Below are 23,302 nucleotides of genomic sequence, written 5' to 3'. Positions count from 1 at the left end.
CTGGCGGGACTCGTGGTTCGTGAGTAGGATAGGTCACGGACCGCTCTGTCTCCGTCTCCCTCTGACACAGTGCTCCGTCCCCATCTTCCCTCTCACCTCCCGCCGTCGATCGAATACCGTTCTTATCGGCGGGGATCAAAACACGAATTTCCTCGACACGAACGTCAGGTATAAATTTCGCTTTCGAAGCTCCGAGTCGCTGTTTCAGAAGGGTATATGACGATAATAATGTATATGAAATTGAGCTCTAAATTGTGCGGCTAAGAGCGATTGTCGCTAGATCGGAGAGTTAGGCCTTTCCAGGTCTCCCGGCATCGCTAGGTTCGTCCTTGGTCGGTCGGGACGAATTAGACGGGAATAATAATTTATGTAAATGTGCGAGAGTGTGTGAATGTTTGCGAGTGTGCGTGAGTGTGCACACAGCCTTGTACATAGCCGGCCGCGCCTGTGAGTGTGTGTGTGTCAAACATACTGTTGTACTGTGTGTCTGTTTGTTTTCCGCCACATCTCTCCTGTGAAGGGTACTCCTGCCGAATCTCTTTATTTTTAAAACCATCCCTTTATCAGAAGCCACTCCCGCCATGTTCTCCCTGATGCCGGCCATGGTTCTCAACTGACCCGTCAGTCGAGCTTCAGATCAAAACCGCATGACATTCAAAGTTATCAGTATTAGTCTGTGTAATCCTCACCCCTTGGTTACGTATTGTCAGGAGCACAAACGTCAGATAATAATGAAAATTTCTTCATACTAATTGTAAGAAATTTATAAATGAAAGTATTCTTCAGCAGTGATGTTGGTACATTTTAAACTCCTTGAAATGGAATCAATGATACGTAATGCTATGATCCCATCCCGCTAACCCTTGAACCTGGCGGCGTGTCCCAGACGTGCACAACAGCCGTTCCTTACCCTGCGGAGAGTCTTCCGAGACGCCCGCCCACCGCCCTCCGTCTGAAGGTCGTCCGGGAGGCCGTTCACCCTCCGTCTACACCCCTGGAACCTCCAAAAATCCTCTCCGTCTCCCTCCCCCGCCCCCTCTCCACAGCCTGTCCCTGTGTGCGACCTCCACACTAGCGAGCGCTCCACGTCTCCCATATATTTGTCGTGAGGGCCTCACTCCTCTATGATCGTTCGTTTTCATAATAACGTATCAAAATTTGTTTCAGAATTACTTTTTTATTATTTTTATATTTCGCCGGATTTTCATTTCAAGGACTCGAGGTCTCAGGAATATTCCAAGTAACTGTAAATGCTAGCGTCGCCATATTAGAGCGCTGTTACTAAGAGTCGGTACAGTATATCTGCTGTGGCACATGCGAGTTACATAGATACTGTGTACTGCTCGTTATATTATTAAGTCAATTCTCGTATAAAGAGTTCTGTCGACCTGTTTGTGATAACATAAGTAAGGAGACGCTCTTCACTATCTCTTCTATTATTTCGAAGAATTCCTCATTTCCATACTTCCATCCAGATGGCCATAAAACAACTGACATTTCAAAGTATAAACCACAGGACGCTTAAATTAAAATTTCCATGTAGTACAAATTATTCGATGGATTCGTTTGTTGTGCGAAGAGATTAATATCATTGGCGGCTAACACGGTTAAATGTTATATGTATGATCTTTCGATGATGAGGGGAATCCTGTATCCAGACGGGAGACGGGAGACCCGAGAAAGTCTTCAAAGGAACCCAGGTCTATGACAAGGCAAAGGCACTACATCCAGCACTACGATTACAGAAAATAAATCACGTTACACGCTCATTGAAACCTTATATTATATATATAACGTTAGATCAGTTGTTCGAGTGGGCGCTGTCTCTGTGTTATACAGAGTTACGATAACTGGAAACGACGGGGTCTTTCACGTGTATTTCTGTGTATTTCTGTTACAACCAAACTGATGAGACATATTTTGTTTCAGGTAAACATTACGTCTTACTTCAGAATCGTTACGAACAGTTTAGAGAGCAAACAGGTGAGTCTACACATGTAGTGTAGGACAATTATTTACACGCAAACGCTCCAGCAGTCATAGTTAATATTTTACAAAGGCTGTGTTGAACTTCGACTCTTCATAGACGTGTGGACTGTTGGCTCGGTACATGAGTACAGTGTACATGGGTCGTTAATTTGGTACAAGGAGGCCTGTCTGGAACAGCGACAAACCCTCCGCGCGACCTTCGCTGTACATGTCTGAGACTGTTTTCTCGCAGCCCTGAATATCTGACAGAATTTCATCGTCGGGATTCAGCTCGCGGCGGTACTCATACATATATTAGTGTTCTGTTATTTAGCCTCCAGTATTCACATATAGAATATTTTAATTTTTCAATATATATATATATATGTACGTAGAGCTGAATCAGCTAAAGACGTTCATGACGGTATATCGGAGACTTTAAACAAACTGAAATATTAAAACCTCGACCGACTGCTCGGACTAGCTCTGAAAGAAGCCGCGGTCCATTGACAACTTTCGTATACGAGTCTGTCTGTGTGTGTGTGAGTGTTGGGTGTAAGACGTACACGCTATGTCTGTGTGTGCAGGAAGAAAGTGCATTCTGCACGGCCGCTAGGCCACGGAAACTAGACATTGAACACACAACAACACCGATGAAGACATCTCCTGAGATACGCACGCTGCAGATCTGACACACTTTTACATTGTGACGTCAACTTACTACCGACATCGGAGACTTCTCGGATGTTAGGAGAGCGATTAAGACATCGTCACAGGACTTATAACCTACTTTAAGATCGTTTTGTAACAATTTTTTTACATATAAGGCTATTAATATGACACGTATTTTAGATTCGTCTTCATCTCCCGTATGTTTCATCTTATATCGAGACTCTCATTTAACTGGGACGTTTCGTTCCTCTTTCCTTTCGTCTTCATCTTACTTATAATACCTTCGATTTAAACTGTTAAACGCAACCTTAACTGAGACGTCGTCTCGTCCACATGTCGTCCACCTAGTCTGTCCGTGATCACGCTTGCTGCATAGTAACTGAAACGTCGGGGGTATGTAGCTTCTTCTTTAATAATAAAATACACGTAGCAATACGAAAAAAAATAGTTTAATGTAAATAAATATATAATGAGATCTAAATTCACTATATTTCTAATTGGACTTCATTACGTTGATTATGTTTGCGACTCACTGAGAAATTCTATAAATTATGGTAATAATTAGGTATCCTAAATAGATTACAGTCTAGACGTACCTCTCGGAGGCCTTGTAGCCCACAGGCTGTACGAGTCTACGTTATTTATTCAACAAACACAGCCCTCGTAAGGCCGCCTCTCTCCATGTATCTGGATAATGATTTAACGTTCTACAATATTCATAGTGATGTATTTACAAACATTACACTCAGAGGAACACGGCTCGCGTTAACTTCACATAGACTCAACAGTAAATAATATTGTAATGACTTAGAGATCGTATCTAGTGACGCACTAGGAGCGCCGCAGGTTATCAACAGTAAAAGTACTGCATTGGTTCTTAACTATATAAAGAATCCGTAATAAAAAATTACATTTCAGAGGCACGAAGAAGCGTAGGTGGAGCTCTGATAAAAATACAAGTATTTTTCTTTTCCGACATGAAAATTAATTTTATTACTTACAAGTAAGAATCGTAGCCACAGACATGCAACAGTTTAGTACGAATCAGTGTTGTTTTTAACAGATTTACACAAATCTTGCATGTTTGAAGATTCCACTAACAGTCGGAGTCACGTTCCGTGAGAGACGGCAGCAGCTCGTCTGAATGAGGTATTAATCCCTCAAAAACAGTTTTTTATTTAATTCTAAGTTATTCGTTATGCAATACGAAATATCGTTTGTAGGTCGGCGAGGTGACTGCGGTTAAAACGGTCACATTTCTCCGCAAAAATAATGTTAAGTAGTGTTATTTTAACATACGCGACACGAATACATATCGCTCCATATCGATCCCGAGCGAAGACAAGAGCTCGAAGAAAAATATCATTCATATTGAAAATGTACGACCGTTTTCACGACATCCCTCGTCGCTAGCGCTCGACCCCGTATGCTTCGTCGTATACCTCATCGACTATCTGAACACCCCTGCATACCTGTCCCGTGTCTCACAGCTCACTCCAATCGATACCATCAATATCTATTTCCCTACTATATCATGCCACTGAGTGCTTTTCCTTTTCTTCTCACGACAGTTTTTCTATAAAACAATGTCATAATTGCTCCGGTTTCCACTTTCAGTTTCGCTGACGTGCAAAAACACGACCAGCGACTGGTACAGTCGGCCGAACAGCTCCACAACTACGTTCAATAAACAGAATTATTTAAGCCTTAAAATATAAATAAGTCATTAGAGATTTTAACAGGCTGAAACATATGAACGTGAATTAAGTGCTGGGAGAATATCCCGGTGTCAGTAAAGATATATTAATAATGAACCGCAGCACTTTCCCCGCGCTGCACGCCGTACGTATCGTAACTCGTTCTGTTTACCTGTTTTCACTATCTATACACCTCTCGTAAGTGAAAATGCAGTCATTACCGCGCTTTTTTCTCTCGCTGCATTGTGATGTGCATCTCAGAACGACACGCTGTCGCACCACCACGAGATCACTGGATCACGAGAACACTGTGCTATCAGCTACCGGTGGACCCGTCGCCGAATATATGTTGTGGTGACGTAGACGTACAGACAACATGATATATGGATTGTACTAAAGCGTTATCATTGACTAATAGTACTATATGAACTGCTTCGGACAAAGTCAAATTGAGATATGCTTAGTATGTTTTGAATGTTATTCTATTGGATTTTGTAATAATGTTTATTTGTGTCAAGTATGACGATGTATGAGAGTCGAGACCGCGGTTTCGGACTAGTCGCTTATAATACATTTCTCAATTAAATCGATAATAGTTAGAAGGGTTGTGATATCTCGGTTTGTTTTGTCCGTCTCCGACTCCGAGTCCATCCGTGAGGAGGTAAACACTTCATTTCGGTAAACACTCTGTGTCAGGTATCGTGCGTCTGTTACTAAGCCTTTTATTTGTAAAGTAGGACTCGATATTACATTCCAGAACAATGTTACGAATACTATCTATAAAATAATATAATTGTCTATGGTTTATTACAGTCTACGGTCCGAGAAGTCCGAGATCGAATAGATAGATACTAATATTTTGTTTTCGTCATATATTATTTTTATTTTATTGGAATGGTCAAACATGATCAGAGATATGTGCGTATTAAACGCAGCAGACGAGAGGACAAACAAAAACAAAAAAGTCATCGCGACAACTGTAAACGCCTCCGTCGCGAAACTAAAATGGCCGCCAATTAGTTTAAGAATGAAGTAACCAAACATAACCTAATCCAACCGGCGCCTTCACCGGATAGGTATACTATTTATATTACAAAAAATAACAACAACCAGTCTTCCTGTGCTAATCGCTGCCAATTACAGGCGGGCGAGTGTGTGTGTGTAACCTTGAGTCCGTCCAACGACTGCACTTGATGCGATGTGTGTTCGGAAACACGCCGGGGCACGGACACACTAAACGTTATAGATTATTGTTAAACAAATAATAATTACATCTGGTGATAAAAAGAAACGTGGACGTGTTAGTGATTACAAGGTTTCGAGTAACATTCAAAAGTTATCTATCAATGACACACTTAAATTATTGTCAACGAGGCAGTAATAGACGTTCTGGAACTTTTATATGACAGTTATAATTATTTTGGTTCACATTTAATGAAAAGAATATTAAAAAAATTTCATACTCAAACGAGTCAAGTCTTATAATTGCATTAGTCGTAACGAGTATCCGATCGCGAGGATCTACTGGATACCGCCACCGGATCGTGCGTCTCTTTCCCTCCCACTCTCTCTCCGTATACAGCGGTCACTCTCACTCACGGATAAATTGACGGAGGAAGAGAAAGATTGATGATTTAAGAATTAAACCGATCCTACCCTCACAGCTCACTTGTATAGTATTATCGTTGAAGTTCCGTTGCTCGCTAGTTTTTCTGACGTTTCTATTTATAGTTGTATAATTTCATGTATTCAATACAAGGAGCCTCTTATAAAAAGCTTATTTATGACCGCGACGACTCGCTTTATATTCTCAATAGAACTGTTTTACAACTCCACTGACCGGCATGAGATGTTGTGATAGCTGCATTTATAATGTGATGTATGAACTACTGTAACGGTGATGGCAAAAATTGATGACAATACAATATTTTCTATGTCCAATTAGAAACCACTATAAATAAATACATTTCTTATTTACTCTTCTTAAGCTAAAACCAATATAGGCATGTAACTACAGACCGCTGCTGCTAGCTACTTCCATATAATACGTTCACTTACAAAGTACAAGTATCAATCTCCCTACCATATTTATGAGTTCGCTAACTATGGTAAATGTTTGGAGTGTCCCACCGTGAGCGAACCCAGGTCACGGTGCAGGCCCGCCCATGAACCATACATTACTATCGCATATTATTCGACGTCGTAAATATTTGATAATTACCAAATTATCTCAAGTTCAACTGTAACAATGTATGTTCTACTATCATTATCTCTAGTTATTATTATTATAACGCTAAGAGTCTCCGGCGGTTTCTACTTCTCCTTGGAACGGTTCCAAACCTGATCCTCGCCAATATAACACAAGCAAAAATGTTTTCTGTGAACATTAAGACGCCTAATTTTATATTTTGACGTTTTTCTTTGTTGATGTGACCGAGGTCGCTTGGAGGACGTTTTACAATTTTAATACCAAAACAGAACGACACCCGTCAGACGAATATGTCTTAAGGAAGCTGGTGCTGGTGCTATATTCATTGTATGCATTAACTCAATCCTAAATATCATTGGGAGTCGTTCCGTCGACTCTACGTTTCACCTTGAAAGGAGATTATGTAAATTTTCCTTAATAATAATTCCGATAAGACAGCGGCGCTCCCCCGGGGTCGACAACCGATCTAATGAGATAACAGCTGACCCGCGATACCGGCTCCGGCATCTTAGATAGAAGTTGGAGTCGCTGGACATCTCCGTCTTATTGGGTGGGCGGTGTTTGGACTCCCTCACATATTATACATGCCTACATGATCGATACAGATGTAGGCCTGACGTGCTAAACATGAGTATAGGAGGCTTGGGCTTGATGCAGTTTCTCCCATCACCAGGAATCACTTCTGTTCCTTACATCATTCACTATAATAATTACGAAGTTAAGGTCGAGCTGGACATCATACTATACTGTTATAATATATGCGTATACGATTGCCGGGACGGAACCTCTAACTTACTAACAAAGTTTTCCACATTAGTTCCACTACATTCATTATAATGATCCCAATAAAACGGTGACATTGGCTCTACATTTAATGTAAAGACTCTATCTCTCGGACCAGTATAACGTGATCCGTTTGTGGAAACTGTTAGGAAGCTCCGGGAACGGCGCGAGGGGGGGCGGTGGCGTGCGGGGGAGGTCAACTTACGCCGGCCCAGTGAGTGTGTCACGTGGTCTGCGCACGCGCAATATTATTTGTAATGTCGGTCAATGCCCCGTACATTAGATAAAAAAATACTCGAATTGTTTACGTGGTTCGTTACGCAAATGTCGTTCAGTGATACAATTAGATTTGATTATTGTAACTGCTCCTTAAAGGACTGATACTGCTTCGACGTGAAGAATGGCTCTTATCATTGTGTACTCGTCTCGTTAGTTTTATTAATACATTACACGAAAAACATGAACCCCAGCGGTGGACCGTCGACCCTCATAAAACATCTAGAATACTGGGATCATAGCGAAATACGAACAGTATTATTCAAGAAACCCTTCCTTAACAGAAATTTATCAAAGAAATTAAATCGAAAACAATTTTCCTCCGAAAATTATGAAACATCAAAGAGACGCCTCACATTATATACAAAGAACGGGGCACGGTGAAAACCTGTCTAGCGACTCTGGAAACCGAGGAAAGCTCTTCGACGAAAGTGGAAAAAGCTCACACATACACACGATGAGACGCGGGCCTGTGTGTGTATAGCGGTGGGTGAGAGTGTGTGTTGCCGTGTAGCGAGACACGCACACGAAGGCGGCGTCGAAAACGAAAGTGTCCGAGCGGAGCCGACGGCGGCCGAGCCGAGCTCACCGAGTCAGTGGAACTCAGCGACGAAAGTGGGACATCAGTCCGCGGTACGACGCGACACACGGCGGACGTGCGCATAGATCGCACAGAGCGCACAGGCCGCACACACCGCACAGGCCGTACAGGCACGCTCAGTGACATAACCCGGAGCCGCCACCATGGCGGCCGAGTGAAGCGATCCTCCGACCATGATGGCTGTGGAGAGTCGACCGGCCAGCGCCGGCCCGGAGGCGCGCAGGGCTTCGGCCGCGGACCGCAGAGCGATGAGCGCGGACTCGGAGCCCCGCACGCTGGCCGCACGAAAGGCCTATCCTGACGAGGACGGAGATGCTCCTCTGGACTTGACGGTGCACACACGTAAGGAGATAGCCGTCAGAGACTTCGCCCGCCACCCGTTCGCGGACCCGGCGGATTACGTGAGGGCCCAAGCCATACTGAGGCAGTCGCGAGAGTTCCTGGCCCCGGGCCGAGACTCCGGCACCGACTCCGACGACTCCGCGGGCCGTCTCAGCCCCGAGGACCCCACCTCCGGAAGGCATACAAGAAATCCCTCATGAAGAGATACAGTAAGTCCAATTCCTCGCGCTGTTCTCCTCTCCTCGTGCGATCCGTCTCCCAGCTCTCTATCTCCAGAGGAATATTTTTATCATGTTATTATTTTCTCGTATCAGTTATACAAAACAAAATGTTGTCCATCATGTATTGAGTGATATTCGATGACTATTTTGGTCAAGATTTTTTCTTAAAGTAAGAGTGAGAATAACTGCACATTAAACTGTCGGCTACGCCGTAGAACGTCTACGTGTGTCTACGGCACTGATAAGGACGGTGTTATGCAAACGCGAGCATAATTATATTTATTTGTATTGGCTTGGATAATATAAGTCAGCATGTTACGTACTGGCCTGACCTCAATCAGGTTTGACTCATGTCTTGTAATCTGTTCACTTTTTAAAGAGATTCTAAAAAACAAAATAATTCCGAGTAAACGAATACGATAATTAATTATAGAAAAACAGATTCACTTAAATAAATTAATTTATTTCCTAAAAAATACTAAATCCTTTTTAAACAAATCATTCGGATACACTTAAGTAAACATAATTCTAGAACGCAAATAACAATTATCAAACAACAGTTCTACAAAAGTATCTACAATGAAAAACACAGTCGGAAGAAACACTCGAATAATGACGACATTGTAAAAATAATATTCAACTGGGATAAGGAACCGTGTGATTTAATTAAGAGCAGTTAAGTAACATAACGTTATGTTATAAGTACCTAGCTATGTCTGTACTCGTGAGTCTGCTGGCCTCAGCGATCCGAGTCCCGTCCCTGGCGTTACGGCACTACTGAACTGACAGACGTACATTCAATACATTTCATAGTAAAATTAATGTCAGTATGCATTCAAATGTTTCCGCATACGAAGCGTACGACCTAACATACATACAGTACATCGACACCGTGCCTATATTGCAATACTTCTAACGTTTGTAAATAAATATAGAACAATTATTAAATTAAAGATCTTAATATTATGGAGCACACTGCTTATATAATATTATATGGGCGAGTTAGGGAAGGAGAGCATCGCCTCCGTTACAATAGATGACGTACCGGTTAACATTAACACAATGTAATCACGCCACAGACAGTCATAACATGGATATACACATTGAAACAGGCTTCTACCGCACAGGATTTATAATAAAGTCATGGGTTCCTCCTATCTAAATATATATGAGTTATCTGAATACAAAGATCTCGCCGATAGACTTCATCCCTCATTATTTTTATCTTACTATGCGGAACAACTAGTGCGGACCTTAAGGAACTGTTTTATAACAATTCGTTGATACAAGCGTTGGCCGTATCCCACGTACGTTGTGTGAATGTTGTCTGCATGTGGCGAGGCTGGTCTGGTCGGGAGTCTTTCGTGTTTTACTTTCTCTGACCACCTCCGAGTGTCGTCATGTTTAGTTTATCTTATTTATAAAGTTATCCGACACTCACATGAGTGTCACTCGCAGAGCTATTGCACAACTCGTCCGCCCGTGATCACGGTTGCTGCAAAGTAACCGAAACCTCGGGAGTAGGTATGTAGTTTTTAACATAATAAAATACGCGTAGTAATCCGAAAAATATTAGTTTCATTTACATGTCTTTGAAAGTTTTCCATCAAAACATTGGCAACATTCGGCCGGGTTGAAGTCACACAAATTTTAAATGAATTTTTCTTAATATATCATTATGTTTATGTAAATCGTTAAATGTTTGGTTCCGTAACATTCCTGTACGCGTTCAAATTATCCACCAGTAGAAAACTCTTACAACAACATCAAAGCCACGTCTCGCAGACGATGCAAAATATTGTTTTAAAATAAAACTCTATAGTGAGTAGAGGCTCAGTCGAACATCGTGATGTGAGCACCTCCTCGTGGATCGCTGTATCATCAATTCGCGGTAGCGGGTTCGATGCCCCGGTTAGTTCCGAGTACGGACAGGCGTCTATGATGAGCGAGCACGATTTGTTTTAATACATATCGCATTACAATCGATTGTCATTTCACGTAACACGTCCTCTCAAATTATATCGGAACGTAGACACACACAAAACTCTAAGGAAGGCTGTATCCGTCTGATGTGGGTCGACCGTACCCGTTGATGACGGATAAAAAATATTCGGAAGTGATCGGCTTTCCTCATTCCCATGAGTATCGAGGAGTTGGTACAGGATACATGCGCCCGCGCAGCTGTCCATGACATAACGCACTGTCAAATCGCGGTACCTGCGGAAGAGAAAGGCTTCGAAAAAATTATAAAAAAAAAAACTATCCGGAACTTTCATCGAAGAGGTTACACAGGAAATAATTCTGATAATAATTCTAGATAAATTAATCTGTTACAATGATATATTCGTCGCATACGACAGCGATGACATAGAACCGAGAATAATTCAGGACATGTTCTGTGGCAAAAACAATCTGAGACCCGACAAAAACTACCAAAACAATATAAGTGAATAGTAAAAAATGTTAATATTAAAAGGTTGGCGGCGACACGGGCGGACGGATGTCACCGTGCCGCGCCAACAATCAAATGCATTCTGATTATTTAAAACAATATTCGACAAACACGAGCCACGACACACAAGTGATAGAACTGCGGTAACTGCCTCGGAACGACTTAGCCTGTGTTTATAATGTGCACTAAACTATCCACTTGTCCGTTATCGCCCACCGGCAGTCCGTATCCATCTTTTTGTTAATATTATATAATCAAAGTCTATTCATACCGTACGCTCTTATCACTGGCATGTGTTTCAGAAGTTATATATATGTGTCAGAGATGAAACAAAGGCGGCCGGACTTAAACGATGCCGACGAGTCTCCCAAACAACCTGCAGCCCTCGGAGGTCGCGGAGGTTGAGGTTTTCGGAAATATATACGCGTTTCATTTATTACATAATAGTCAATGATAGTCGATGGATATTTATATTGAGTCGCGTGAGTCGCCCGTCTACCTGTTCCGTCCGATTCAAAACAAAACCTGAATTTTATATATTTCTTTAGCATTTCTATTATGATCTTATAAAACGTATATCTTTTTAAATTTTGACCCTACGTTTATATTTACAGAGGCGATTATAGATTAAAAGATTTCTTCATGTTCTATATTGTATGCGAGGAAAGGGTTAGGAAGGGTTGTCTTTTTTTTGAACGACTTCCTGGAACCATGTCGTCTCACTCGCACGTCAGAGAAACGGAACGGACGAGCGAGATAGCAATAGCGAAGATTTTTTAATGCAGTTTCAGTATTTAAATGACATCCGTTTATAGATATTGACTAATAAACGAGCGAGCCTCGCGGACAAAGACGGCACTGATAGTATGTTAAATGGTTTTACAACTTCCGAACACACAATAAAAAAGTGCGCAAAAAACTAACAGCCGTAGTCACATGTATAGGAGGTTGTGTAATAAAAGTGTGTTAGAGCATTTGTGTCTGTGTACCTTTTAAAAACTGTAAAGTGCGAATCGGTTGTAATGTGCGCACGCGCAGCGATGGCCGGCCTTCACCCGTCGCGCAAGGCCCGCGTTTCACAACAGACCTGTTAGATTGAGGCCCCGCGGTCCGAACGGTAGCACGATCAAACTGTTCACAAAAAAAAAACAAGTCGAAGAAAGGACCCACTTCACTAATATTATCAGTATTATAGTTATCGATTACAGACGACATTATAGCTATTTCTATATAAGGAAGAAATCTCGTTTCTTATTTGTCTTCAAACTATACGACGCTTTGTTATTTTTACCAAACACTTCGGTTCAAAAAAATTGACACAGTTCGAATGTAACATGTGATTTGCGGTGCTTTAACTGGAAATAGTTAATAGGGTCAAAGTAAAAAACGGTTTCCGTAACCTAAAACCGTTCACCTTGCTCAGTTCATCTGTCATAGAAAAAATACTTAACCCAATTTTTAAACGATATAAAAAAGCTACCTGCCGGTAGCGGGTACGCCGTACCTACACCCCTCGTGCAAAAAACATTAGTAGAGAACGGTTCTTTAGTGCGGGTGTCGACGTTTCCTCGCGGTTTTTTATCACAAAAAAAAATTTACGACTAAGTTTCGTATTCGCAACGGTACCTTTGCTTTTGTCTATTCGCAGATGGTTTTGCAAAAATTTTGGAAAAAACACTTTTTTTATTTTTTGGTCCCCGTTTGTTTCTCAGACAAATGTTTGAATTCTGTTTTGTCAACAAGACTTTAATGTACAACTTTCTTTTGCAATCTTTATTGAGTTTTTAAAAAATTGGACACGCGCTCTTAAACGGTCACGGTTAGGTCTGTTATTATATTATATTAACATTTGTTACTATTCCACGAGATAAAAATAATCCTTACGGTCGGCCGTCACTAGCAGTAACAGCGCACATCGCAATAAAAGTCGTATATCATGGAGTGTTAACAGACTCACTCATAATATAATTATTAATAAATCATCGCACAGTCTGAATGGATTCAATAAAACTCAGTCTAGTGATAGTGCGTCATGAGAGCGTGATGTCACCGGTCTTCCGGCCGTTATCCTCCTGCAATAACTCGCTCGGTTACAACTCTATTAACAACATAAAACATTTTTTTTATTTAAAGCAAAGTCGAAATGGGCAGGAGGATTTATATAAACTTTACACCAAATTAGGCTTCGGTAAGAACAGCGAGAAGTGATGTTTTCGAGTTAAGACCAGACGATCCGCAAACAATGTAAATTCATGAGAGCAACCTCCGGGCTCGCAGGGAACGTGCTCCACTCGTGATAGAAACGCGGAGTATTTTTTATATCATTCTCATCATTACTATTGATTTCGACATATTATTTTATACCAACGTCCGCACAACGTCGGATGTGAACGGCTGCAGCCTGTTTTTTAACAAAATTCTTATATTTCTGAATACGCCGTCAGGTTATTACTTAATTACAAAAATCTCGTCTATTATTGAAAGACTTAGTTCAACGTTCTACTCCTCTGAACTACCAAAACTTCGGCAGACTCCGCGCTAAAGATAACTCCATAGTTCACAAAAATACCTGAGTCCTAAAACAATAAAGGACTGGACTGTAATTTATTGATTTATTATAGACGGTCTCAATGAATCCTAGGAAGGGTTATTTAGTTTATATTAACATAACATAAACGCTGGCCGACACATCATTAGAACACTGTTTTCAATTGATGACTTTAAATCTGCGAGCACTACAAGTGTACTTGTACTGGTTGTTGTATCCCGAACATGTGATCCAAATCACAAATGAGACGTTAGTACGAGGCACGTCAGGCCACATCGAAGTCGAGAACCTGGTGACAATATATAATGTAACAACGTAACACGGTGTGGACTAAACACTGCCATTAATACGTTTGTGTGAAGGTTGGAGGTTTTTTGTGGAGTTGTTAGTTTTGTTTCTCATTCCACACAAAATGTCCTAAAGGTCATAGCTTTCTAGACGCAGACGTTACGCAGGCGACGTGAATTACGATTGAACGGCTCGCCTTTATGATCATGGGACTGTGACATAATATTAAGAACGCTATGATAACAGGAGAGCAAAGCGACTCGCAGTTACCATAACGAAGCTGTAACAGTCACCAGCTGATGGTACCGCGGAACATGAGGAAACGACCGACGAAACTTGGAAAGGATTTAGCGAGACGGAGGCTTTCAAGGTGATTCATAAATTGAACCTTACCGCAATGGCAATACAGGTGATAGCGTGTGAAGGAGAATTGCGACATGCGGATATTGGGTAAGCCGTGTTGTAAAAATGCTAACCGACCGACGAAAATGAACCTTACAACTAACGCGTAGGTCATAAAGTTGTGTAATGTTACGTACCAGAGATTTATGTAATATTTAATTTATATCGATATAATTAATATGAAGTACATCGAAGTGTGTTTAAAGAAAAACGTAACCCATATCTTAGTAGTAACGTACAAAAAATTAATGTGCTTAAAACACGGCTAACGACTCGATTTCCTGTATGTGTGTGAAGCAACATCCGGCCGTACTAGATTTATAATTAATAACATTATTGCTTAAAATTTTTACCCTTAAACCATTCACACGTATATGTGTAAGTAGCTATATCAATATACGTATGTAATTACCGATAGACATCAACAACGATATACATATGCCACTCTTATATTTGGTATTTTTATATTCGATTATTGCTCAACCGACGTACGATGATCGATGTAATGTACCGATACATTCGAGGTCACACATTACTCGTTTCCTTAAAATCGATTATGACATACATTCATTGCATTTCAAAAACAACGAACGAACACACGAGACACATCACCGCCGGAAACTACAGAATACCGCGACGAGAGCACGCGCGCAAACAAACAAACAAACACATAATATTGTTCCGACACTTCCTCTGGTGTTTTGACACAACAATCACGATATTATTGTATCGGCCGATATCGAGTTTCCTTATCTCGCTCGACAACATCCGCACGGGCCCGTGTCGAGCGAGCGACCCGCCGATACCTAATACATTCTATGTACGCAACACGCGCATGTTTCGGCAACGATTAGCATGACTCTAAGAAAAGAACGTCCGATGTGACGGCCTAAGGTCAATAAATCTAGAGGACAGCGTGAGCTCTCGCGGAGTATTGTGAAACACGCTCGTTGTTCACCGACACATGCACAGTCAACGAAACGAAGACATTGTGACGGTTACGCAAGATCGCGGCACCAGGAAAACTGCCAGCACTCTGAATCAAGTCTCTCTACACACGCAGCGAAAACGCTGCCTCAACAGCCATTCATACCCCCCACCGCAGATAACGTACTACCCGCCGTGCTGGGATCGAGGTCAGCGTGGAGTCCCGACCAGATACATTAAAAACAAACTCACACCGATAGAAATGGATGAAAGAAGTCTTGACTTCTGTCCGACCATCCGATACCTGTGATCCGCCCACTTGTTGATGGATCTAATAACGCTTCCGCTTCTGAATTCCTCGACGATGCTCCGCACAAATTAGAACATCGCTTACAATGGACTTCCTAAATAAATATAGTGTCCGTGCGACGACTGTGTTCATATCATATGTCATGTCGTATTTCCCCAAAAGATATTCAGATAACAGATCAATTAACGATCCACGTTTATATTTCGTAACAAATTGATATTTTAATTATGTGTATATTTTTAGAGCTAATGTCTAACGTCAATAATACATAAATAGTTTGCAGTTCTAGTTAATAGTAACTCGCGGTTGGCATCTATCTGTTTACTGCCGAGAGGGGGAGAGGGAGGGGAGGCCAGAGGAGGCCGGGGGCGGGGGCTGGGGGGGGAGCGGTCTACAACCAGGTCAAGGGAGCCGAGATGCACCGCTCGTTCGCGCGAAATCTCACTTTCGCGCGCTGCACCAAACATGGCCGACCTATGACGTTATAGTTCGTTCTCGTTGACACAATTTAAGGTTTTCCGGTTGTATCGATATTAATTTTAGACTCTGACACAGAATGTGACATGATCGCTTAGAGTAATAAGGCCGCGGAGGAATTAGAGATGTGTTGCAACGATTACACGTGCGCGGAATATGACAATAACAAACATATGTAAGGCAACCGTACCCTTGTCCCTATTTTTGTTTCCTACGCGCCGCGTCGTGATAACGTATCTAGTAGCTTATCGTTGTAATGCAATAGATCATCATTGAAGATTTTCTGTTCTCTTTATTGGGGCTGGCTGTTGTTTTTATTTGCGTTAAAACTCCGCATCGAGTTCTCAGATGAAACCATGATAAAGTAATACAAAATATTACATGCCTATTTATAATTGACGTCGGAGTTTCAACATTTATTCCGAGAAAATAAATTTCTCTCTGAAATAAATCATGACCTATAAGATATAACATTTTGTAAATATTTTGTTTGTCGTTTGACTAGCGAGAAAAATATATATCTGTTGACTTGTTTTTGTACAAACCGAGCAGTCGAAATAAACTGAAGCTTGAGCACGAACGACATAGAGATTAGATTGTTACGGCGGCGTTTGTACTGTACAAGAGCTGCTGGTCGCTCGGCCGTGAGCAGCATTAGCGTCCGACCGAGGCTGCACGTAGGGTGCCGAACCCCGAACCTCTCCAAGGAGACAAAAAATGATACAACCATTAGAACATGACTAACAACCAAATGATTGAAAAATAACTGGAACGTTCGACGTTCGTGCGGTTGGTACTGTTCAGGGATATCAAACAGTTCCTATGACCCGGACGGAGCAAGTCCCGCGGGGTGGGAGCCGCAGCGCCCTTCGCCGCTGACCCAGTTCGTTGCGCGCGAGCATGACAGCCGGCAACAGATCTATTTCAGCCCGCTCGCGTGTCACAAACGTCACATTCATAATATCTGGGAATTCCTCGAACACCTCGACCTGTACACAATCTAGTGCACAACCTGACGAACGTGTATATAATTCGATTCCCAGATGCCTCTTCACAATTTCCAAACGGCGTCGGTCGTTTTGTAATCCGAGTGCTTCGTAGTGAGCGCACGCGAGCTGACCAGATAAACAATGTTAGGACGGCGGCCTTTCCACTCATGAGTCACGAGCGAGTTGCGCAACCTCTGCCTCTTACATTAGCATAAACAAACAACGGAATTTCATTAAGACATCCTATTTAATGTATTATTGATTTCATTCTTTAATATTGAACTATTATTTATATTAAATGCAGGCATATGAAGCCTGTCTCCTTCCCAGAGTCTATATTCTCGAGTCAGTTATTAAAGTATTAAAGCGTGTTATCATAATAATCGAGACGATTTCCATTTCGCGCTGCTGACTTTCTTCGGTTCCCGCGCGGGGGAAAGTGTCCGCGACTTTTCCGACGCCATCTTAGATAGTTTTCCCTGTTTGTGGGATCTAGATGTTCATGCAGCGTACTTTTAATTTTTATAGTCAGTATTCAAACAGTGCTTAGAATAATGATCTTATGAGGTTTTTCGTGTCATGTAGGAACAGGTGTCACACTATTTCGGTCGAATGACGAGGCGGACTCCAGTAACACTCGAGTCTAACTTTAGACTAAATGTTAAATCAGTACGAGGATGTGACGGGATCAAGGAAGGTGTCCAGGGTCAGACCTGGTTCTGACCAGGTTTCACTGGAAAAAGGCTCCTTAGTAACCAGCTGCAGTTATCACCGTCGATAGCTTGGATCTTCCTCTATCGGCCAAATTTCGCAGTGTACGTGTGTAATTGTCCTAACTTAATATGGATACGTATATAATTACTTTGGCTCGCGACCACTCACGTTAGACCCCTCGTGTCATATATTATCTGGGATTTCGAGGTCCACGGTGTGATGTGTGTTTTGAAATAGCAGAAGCTTCCCGGATGTACTTTGACGTCAGCCATCTCATAAGATTAACCGAAACAAAATGTCGTTAAAAGGCACCTTAACCATAAAAAAATAGAGTCCATTTTAGTTTCACGGCTTCGAGCTATTATGTATAGCAACTTCCTTTAAATTGTTTGTTATTACGAGTGCGAATCGCTCCGGCGGCCATCACGATTTTATATAAAACCGTTCAATTATTTTGAAGAAAAGTCAACAAAGAAAGTTTTTCGACTTGTCGACTTCATTCCTGAAAATTTAATTCCTTACAAGATCCCACTGAATCCAAATATGGTTTAGTTTATTAAATGTTCCTGTGAAACACTACCTCGATGCCAAACCCAGGACATAAGGCGGATGCCAAACGATACATCTCTTGTTATAAATAATAATGAATTTCGCTGATGAAACTCACACACACAAACCCACACACACATATAATACACAGTAACTATAAGCCTGCAGTCTCGCCGACCGGCCCGCGTCGTATCGTTTGTATGTTTGTGTATGTGTCTGTTATACCGAAACGGATGAGCCAGGAAACATATATCAAATGATTAATTATCGTCCGCCATTTTCCTTATTGCTTAAATGTATGGAGCAATAAAAAATCACCGCGGGCGATATATATATATATATAATATTAAATTAAATCATAATAAATGGTCGTTCTCTACAGATACGTGTCCGTCTTCGCTTCCACTTTATAATATCTCTTAAACAATACGTCTGTGTGTGTATGTGTGTTCACCCGCCACCTCTCTCGTCCTGGGCCGTGGTCGGTGTAGTCCAGACGTGACGTCATCGGCCGAGCCACTTCCTCAGGTCGCGGTCACATTGAGAACTGGTCTCGGACTTGGCTTTTTATACAAAACACATTTTTGTGATCTTTACCTCTCCTCGTGTTTTATTCGTCGCTAAATCTCCTCGGAGACTTTCATTGCTTATCAACTATGATATGTTCACTGTCTCCAATTAGCGTCCGCGAGTAATGAGAGTGCTGTTCATTTTAATCGATACACACAATAACTAACGGAGATCGCTCTCGGCACATACCTGCACGCATGTGTACATGTGATGAGGAAAATGTGGAAAATAAATTCTTGTACCGTTTAATTTAGTCAATACTTCGCACATTAACTGTTCCAACGCCACTCCGCTATCAGATATCGATCGTATTTTTAAAACGTTCATCTCGAACACTCCTACACCGGTCATGCACGTGTCATCGTCAAATCTTTTCCTGCGTTCCTAATTAATACCTCGCATGTGAAACCGTCCACACCTCTCCGTCGCCGATCTTAAAATACCTCCCTTGAAATAATGACCGGCAGCAAAAATAAAATGCACTTTAGTGTCACGCATCATATCACCCTGAATGTGACCAGGGAGCATTTCGTAAAAATGTACACATATCAATATCTCCTGTAGGATATGTATAGTCAGTTTACTGAACGTGGCTGGTACACTCGTATGTGCATTGTGTTAAACCTTTGCATTTGAATTTGTTTGAATCGTAATCAAGTTTCATCTCGCTTTAGTGTAATGGAATTATTTTCATCAGCGGTGTTCCAGACGTTTTAACATAACAGCGCGGAACCCGGGGGCCATAGCGTGCACTGAACTGCATAAAACTAACATTATTTTACCACTGAAATAAAAGACCCCCTCTCCGGAGGGGCTGTAGGGAGAGGAGTGCATTCACCTGACTCCACCACAGAGGGAGAACCTCATTACCTATGCAAGTTAGTTAATGTTTCAGCGAAACAGGAAAGTAAAAGTGAGAGGAGTATCACAAAGACTAGGTATTTCAGGTTGGCAGAGATGCCCGCAGGTTGTACAGCTTTATCTCAGAATGGAGCTTGTTAAACTCCGTAATACGTCTCTCTCATAAAATAAATTATTCACGTCAGAGTAAAACAACTTTCGGACGTTTCGTTAGAGGAAAATTTTATAAATTTCCAGCGTCGAATATTCTAGGGTTCCTTCGGTTATCGGTATTGATAACTCACACACCTCACACTATCGAAGTTACTGAACATTTTCAAGGGACGGTACATTCTGAAACATGTTCGATTTAAAAATCAAAAATTTTAAGTACTTCTGTAAGCGTATCGCGTAAGATGTGAAATAAATTAATACAACAGATAGTGTCAACTCCGCTTTGTCTTGTCGGAGACTGGCCGTAGTGACGATGTTGACATTGTGCCGACATTGTGGGAAGTAAGCGGAAGTCTAGGTCGGGCCGGGTGCCCTGGATTCAGTTTGTATCGATTTACGAGGCCTAAAGCCGTCTCGCTGTTCATAAATTATGTACCTTTATAATGTTAGTATTTCGCTACGTTTGGGCAGATCTACTTTCGGGAGGCCAGATGTAGCTTTATATTTAACTATTCGAAAGAATTCTAAATGTTCGTCTTGTAGAATACGTGATTATGAAGACAAAGGAATGTTTCTCATCTCGCTGTTTAAGTAATTCAGACTAAGTGCAAGTGCAAGTTAGTCAAATGGTAACAAATCCTCTGAGATACCGTCGACCTCAGCACTTCACCTCCCTTGTATAATGCACACTCCACAGAATTAACAACTTTCTGCTTTCAACGTCGTATCGTTTATTCTAGATATTTATATTTTTGTTTCATACTGTGTCGAGATCATACAAAATAGAATGTCTGAATTAATAAAACGAGTTAAACGCAAATAAGTATACGTATATTAGACACGAGGAGCTTCATTTCATTATTAAATTTTCCACCTGAAAAGAAGTCAAAGTATCACTTAACATCTAAAAACGGTACCGAAATTCCGTGTCTTCAATTGAGCCTAAACCTAACATGAAAGGCCTGTCAGACAAAGGCTCCGAGGCTCTAGTTACAGAATTTGTTGAGTAAAAATTTTCTGAACATTTTCAAAAAGACGTTTCCAGCCGTTTACAAACTACATTTGAAGGGTGAATAGTGACGCCAGAGACCCTTCAGGCTCGAATAGTCATTTTATAGTCCGTTAACTGGTCGAAAAGTATACAATACAAAGACGACGGGCGTGAGACTCCTCAGAAATAAAGTATCGAATTGAGTGTCGAGACTCGGACCCCGCTGATTGATATTACAACAATCTGCTTAAATGAACAATGTTTCTTAATTAATTTAAATTGGCTTTTCAATTGAAATGTTTAGAATGAAGGGCTGAACTTAGATTCCGTTTGATAATTTATGTTTTATAAGATTTGATCTTAAAATCATTTCGTGACTCAACGTTCCCGGCGGCTGTTCCCGGCGGCTCTCAGGACGTATGTACATACATAGATTAGATATGTAGCGACGGTATTTTAAACTTCAACTTTTTGAATGAGCTGATGTGTTTGAAATATAATGTGATTAGTATTTGTGCACACGATCAGTCCAGTGGCGTGCCAGTTTCCACATTTGCATCGAACGGTCGGCATGTACAGTGTACACGCCGTTAAGAGTTCACATTTTGTCTAGACATTTCGACCTGGACGAAAGGGAGAGTCATCGTCTCCCTCTGCGCCAAACATGCGCACTGTTGAGGGACCGGGGCCTGGGGGTGGAGTGGAGGTCGCCGGGGTCGCGGGGGTCGCCGGGGGCGCAACAGGTGGCTCGGGCCACGGGGGGAGGGGGAGGGGGCTCAAGGTTGCCGCACGGAAGCGTCTGGCTGCTGTATCATTAAACATTATACAATATCGATTTTGTAATTCTCTCGAAATTTCTGTTATATTATAGTTGTCGTTTACGAGATGAGACTGTCGGATAACTAGTTCGGTTACTGAATAGTAATAGATCTATGTAGAGACTGAGCATTCCGCCTGGCCTGGGTACATACAAGCGATCAATTCTATTTATCCATGATCCATATTTTAACGAAGTGTCTTTGTTCCAGTGGACGGCGAGCCGACGTCCCTGACCTTGGGCGCGAGAGGCTCCCTCGGACGAGCGCTGCTTCACGGCCTGCTGGCACCAGCGCCCGCGCCGAGGCACCCCCTGTACACCGCACCCAACACCGGTCAGTATAAACAGATAGACTTAGATGGAAGAGAACCAAGGAGTTACATTATAAATACATTCGTTGAAGAAAGTGTTTCAAAACACTATTCAAAAAAAGTTATGGACTGTACTCTATTTTAAAAAAGGGACTGCGATAGTAGAGGAATCGTTATTATTAATCAACGTATCTTGTTAAATAACATTAATAATTTCAAAGAAAATATGTAGAAACATTAAATTAATATGGAGACGAATATATACATGTATAAATAGATGAAAGGGTTGCTCTTTTCTGGGTCAGATATCCTTTGTTGGCGAGTAGTGCTCCCCGCAGGCAGAGTAACATGACAACGTCAGAGAGTCTTTACATTTACTTTGTAAAACGTTCACTCGACTTAACAGAAAATAAAAAAAATGAGCAACCGATAAATAAGAAATCATTAGTTGTGTTGTAGACCAAACACAACGGATATTAGTTACATACGATGAAAGCGAACAGTTCAGATCTCTATTAGGTATCATATGTTTGTACAATAGTTGTTGCAATTTCCGCCCAAGCCGCTTGAAAAGACTCACGTATTGTACCCCAAATTAATACACATCCTCGGGTGTATTGTCTGCGATTTTATATCTTATACACTGGTCTAAATAGTATGTCCCGTCTTAAAGGATTTAATGGCAGTTGCATTAATAAATGTTATTATAAAAAATACGTCCGATTAGCGTGTAGAGAGAAACCGGCATCCGGTGATATTCAGTTTTGGGAAGAGATAACTGAGTTGGGTCGCGATTATAATATAAAAGGATTTTAATAAAACACTTATGTTATGTTATGTTCCTCATCAATGAACGGAGCGACCTCGAAGCCTCTGCAGTGGGCTGCTGCCTCCTTGTATTTCGTAATCGCATACATTTTGAAGTGAACATATCTCACGTCGGATGTTTGATCCTTATGACGCGCGGCTATCCGTTTAATTGCGCTTAAAAGCAAAAACTTCTCATACATCAAACTTTTTTTTTCGTCCTTCTTTTACAAATCTTAATATTTGGCATTAATAATTACAGTAAAAATTTTTTTTATCACACTACGGCATCAACTGAATGCAATGAGCATCATAAGATAAATTAACTTTGACGATAGTTTATATAAATATATATTATCTATACTCA

General features: G+C 41.4%; 2 protein-coding genes across 4 annotated transcripts in view; both read left to right on the top strand.

The window, feature by feature from the left end:
* The window catches only part of LOC116776818 (ecdysone-induced protein 74EF), a 100,084-nt gene that overhangs the window by 58,021 nt on the left and 18,761 nt on the right, over nt 1-23,302 (top strand). For 2 of the 3 annotated variants that reach the window (XM_032670188.2, XM_032670105.2), the window contains exons 8-9: nt 1,930-1,983; nt 22,029-22,151. In XM_032670188.2, coding sequence (XP_032526079.2) covers nt 1,930-1,983; nt 22,029-22,151 — 177 coding nt within the window. The remainder of the gene's footprint in view (nt 1-1,929; nt 1,984-22,028; nt 22,152-23,302) is intronic. The other variant, XM_032670266.2, reaches the window with a different exon arrangement.
* On the top strand, nt 7,534-8,749 carry LOC133320113 (uncharacterized). Its single transcript, XM_061527162.1, has one exon. It carries the CDS (start codon nt 8,380-8,382, stop codon nt 8,746-8,748), a length of 369 nt encoding a protein of 122 aa, XP_061383146.1. The 5' UTR covers nt 7,534-8,379; the 3' UTR covers nt 8,749.

This window comes from Danaus plexippus (genome assembly GCF_018135715.1).
Source record: "Danaus plexippus chromosome 3 unlocalized genomic scaffold, MEX_DaPlex mxdp_34, whole genome shotgun sequence".
Taxonomy (NCBI): Eukaryota; Metazoa; Arthropoda; class Insecta; order Lepidoptera; family Nymphalidae; genus Danaus; species Danaus plexippus.
This window is presented reverse-complemented; position numbering and strand designations above follow the sequence as displayed.

Coding starts and splice junctions, on each gene's coding strand:
- LOC133320113 (XM_061527162.1), top strand. CDS start 8,380: ATGATGGCTGTGGAGAGTCGACCGGCCAGCGCCGGCCCGGAGGCGCGC.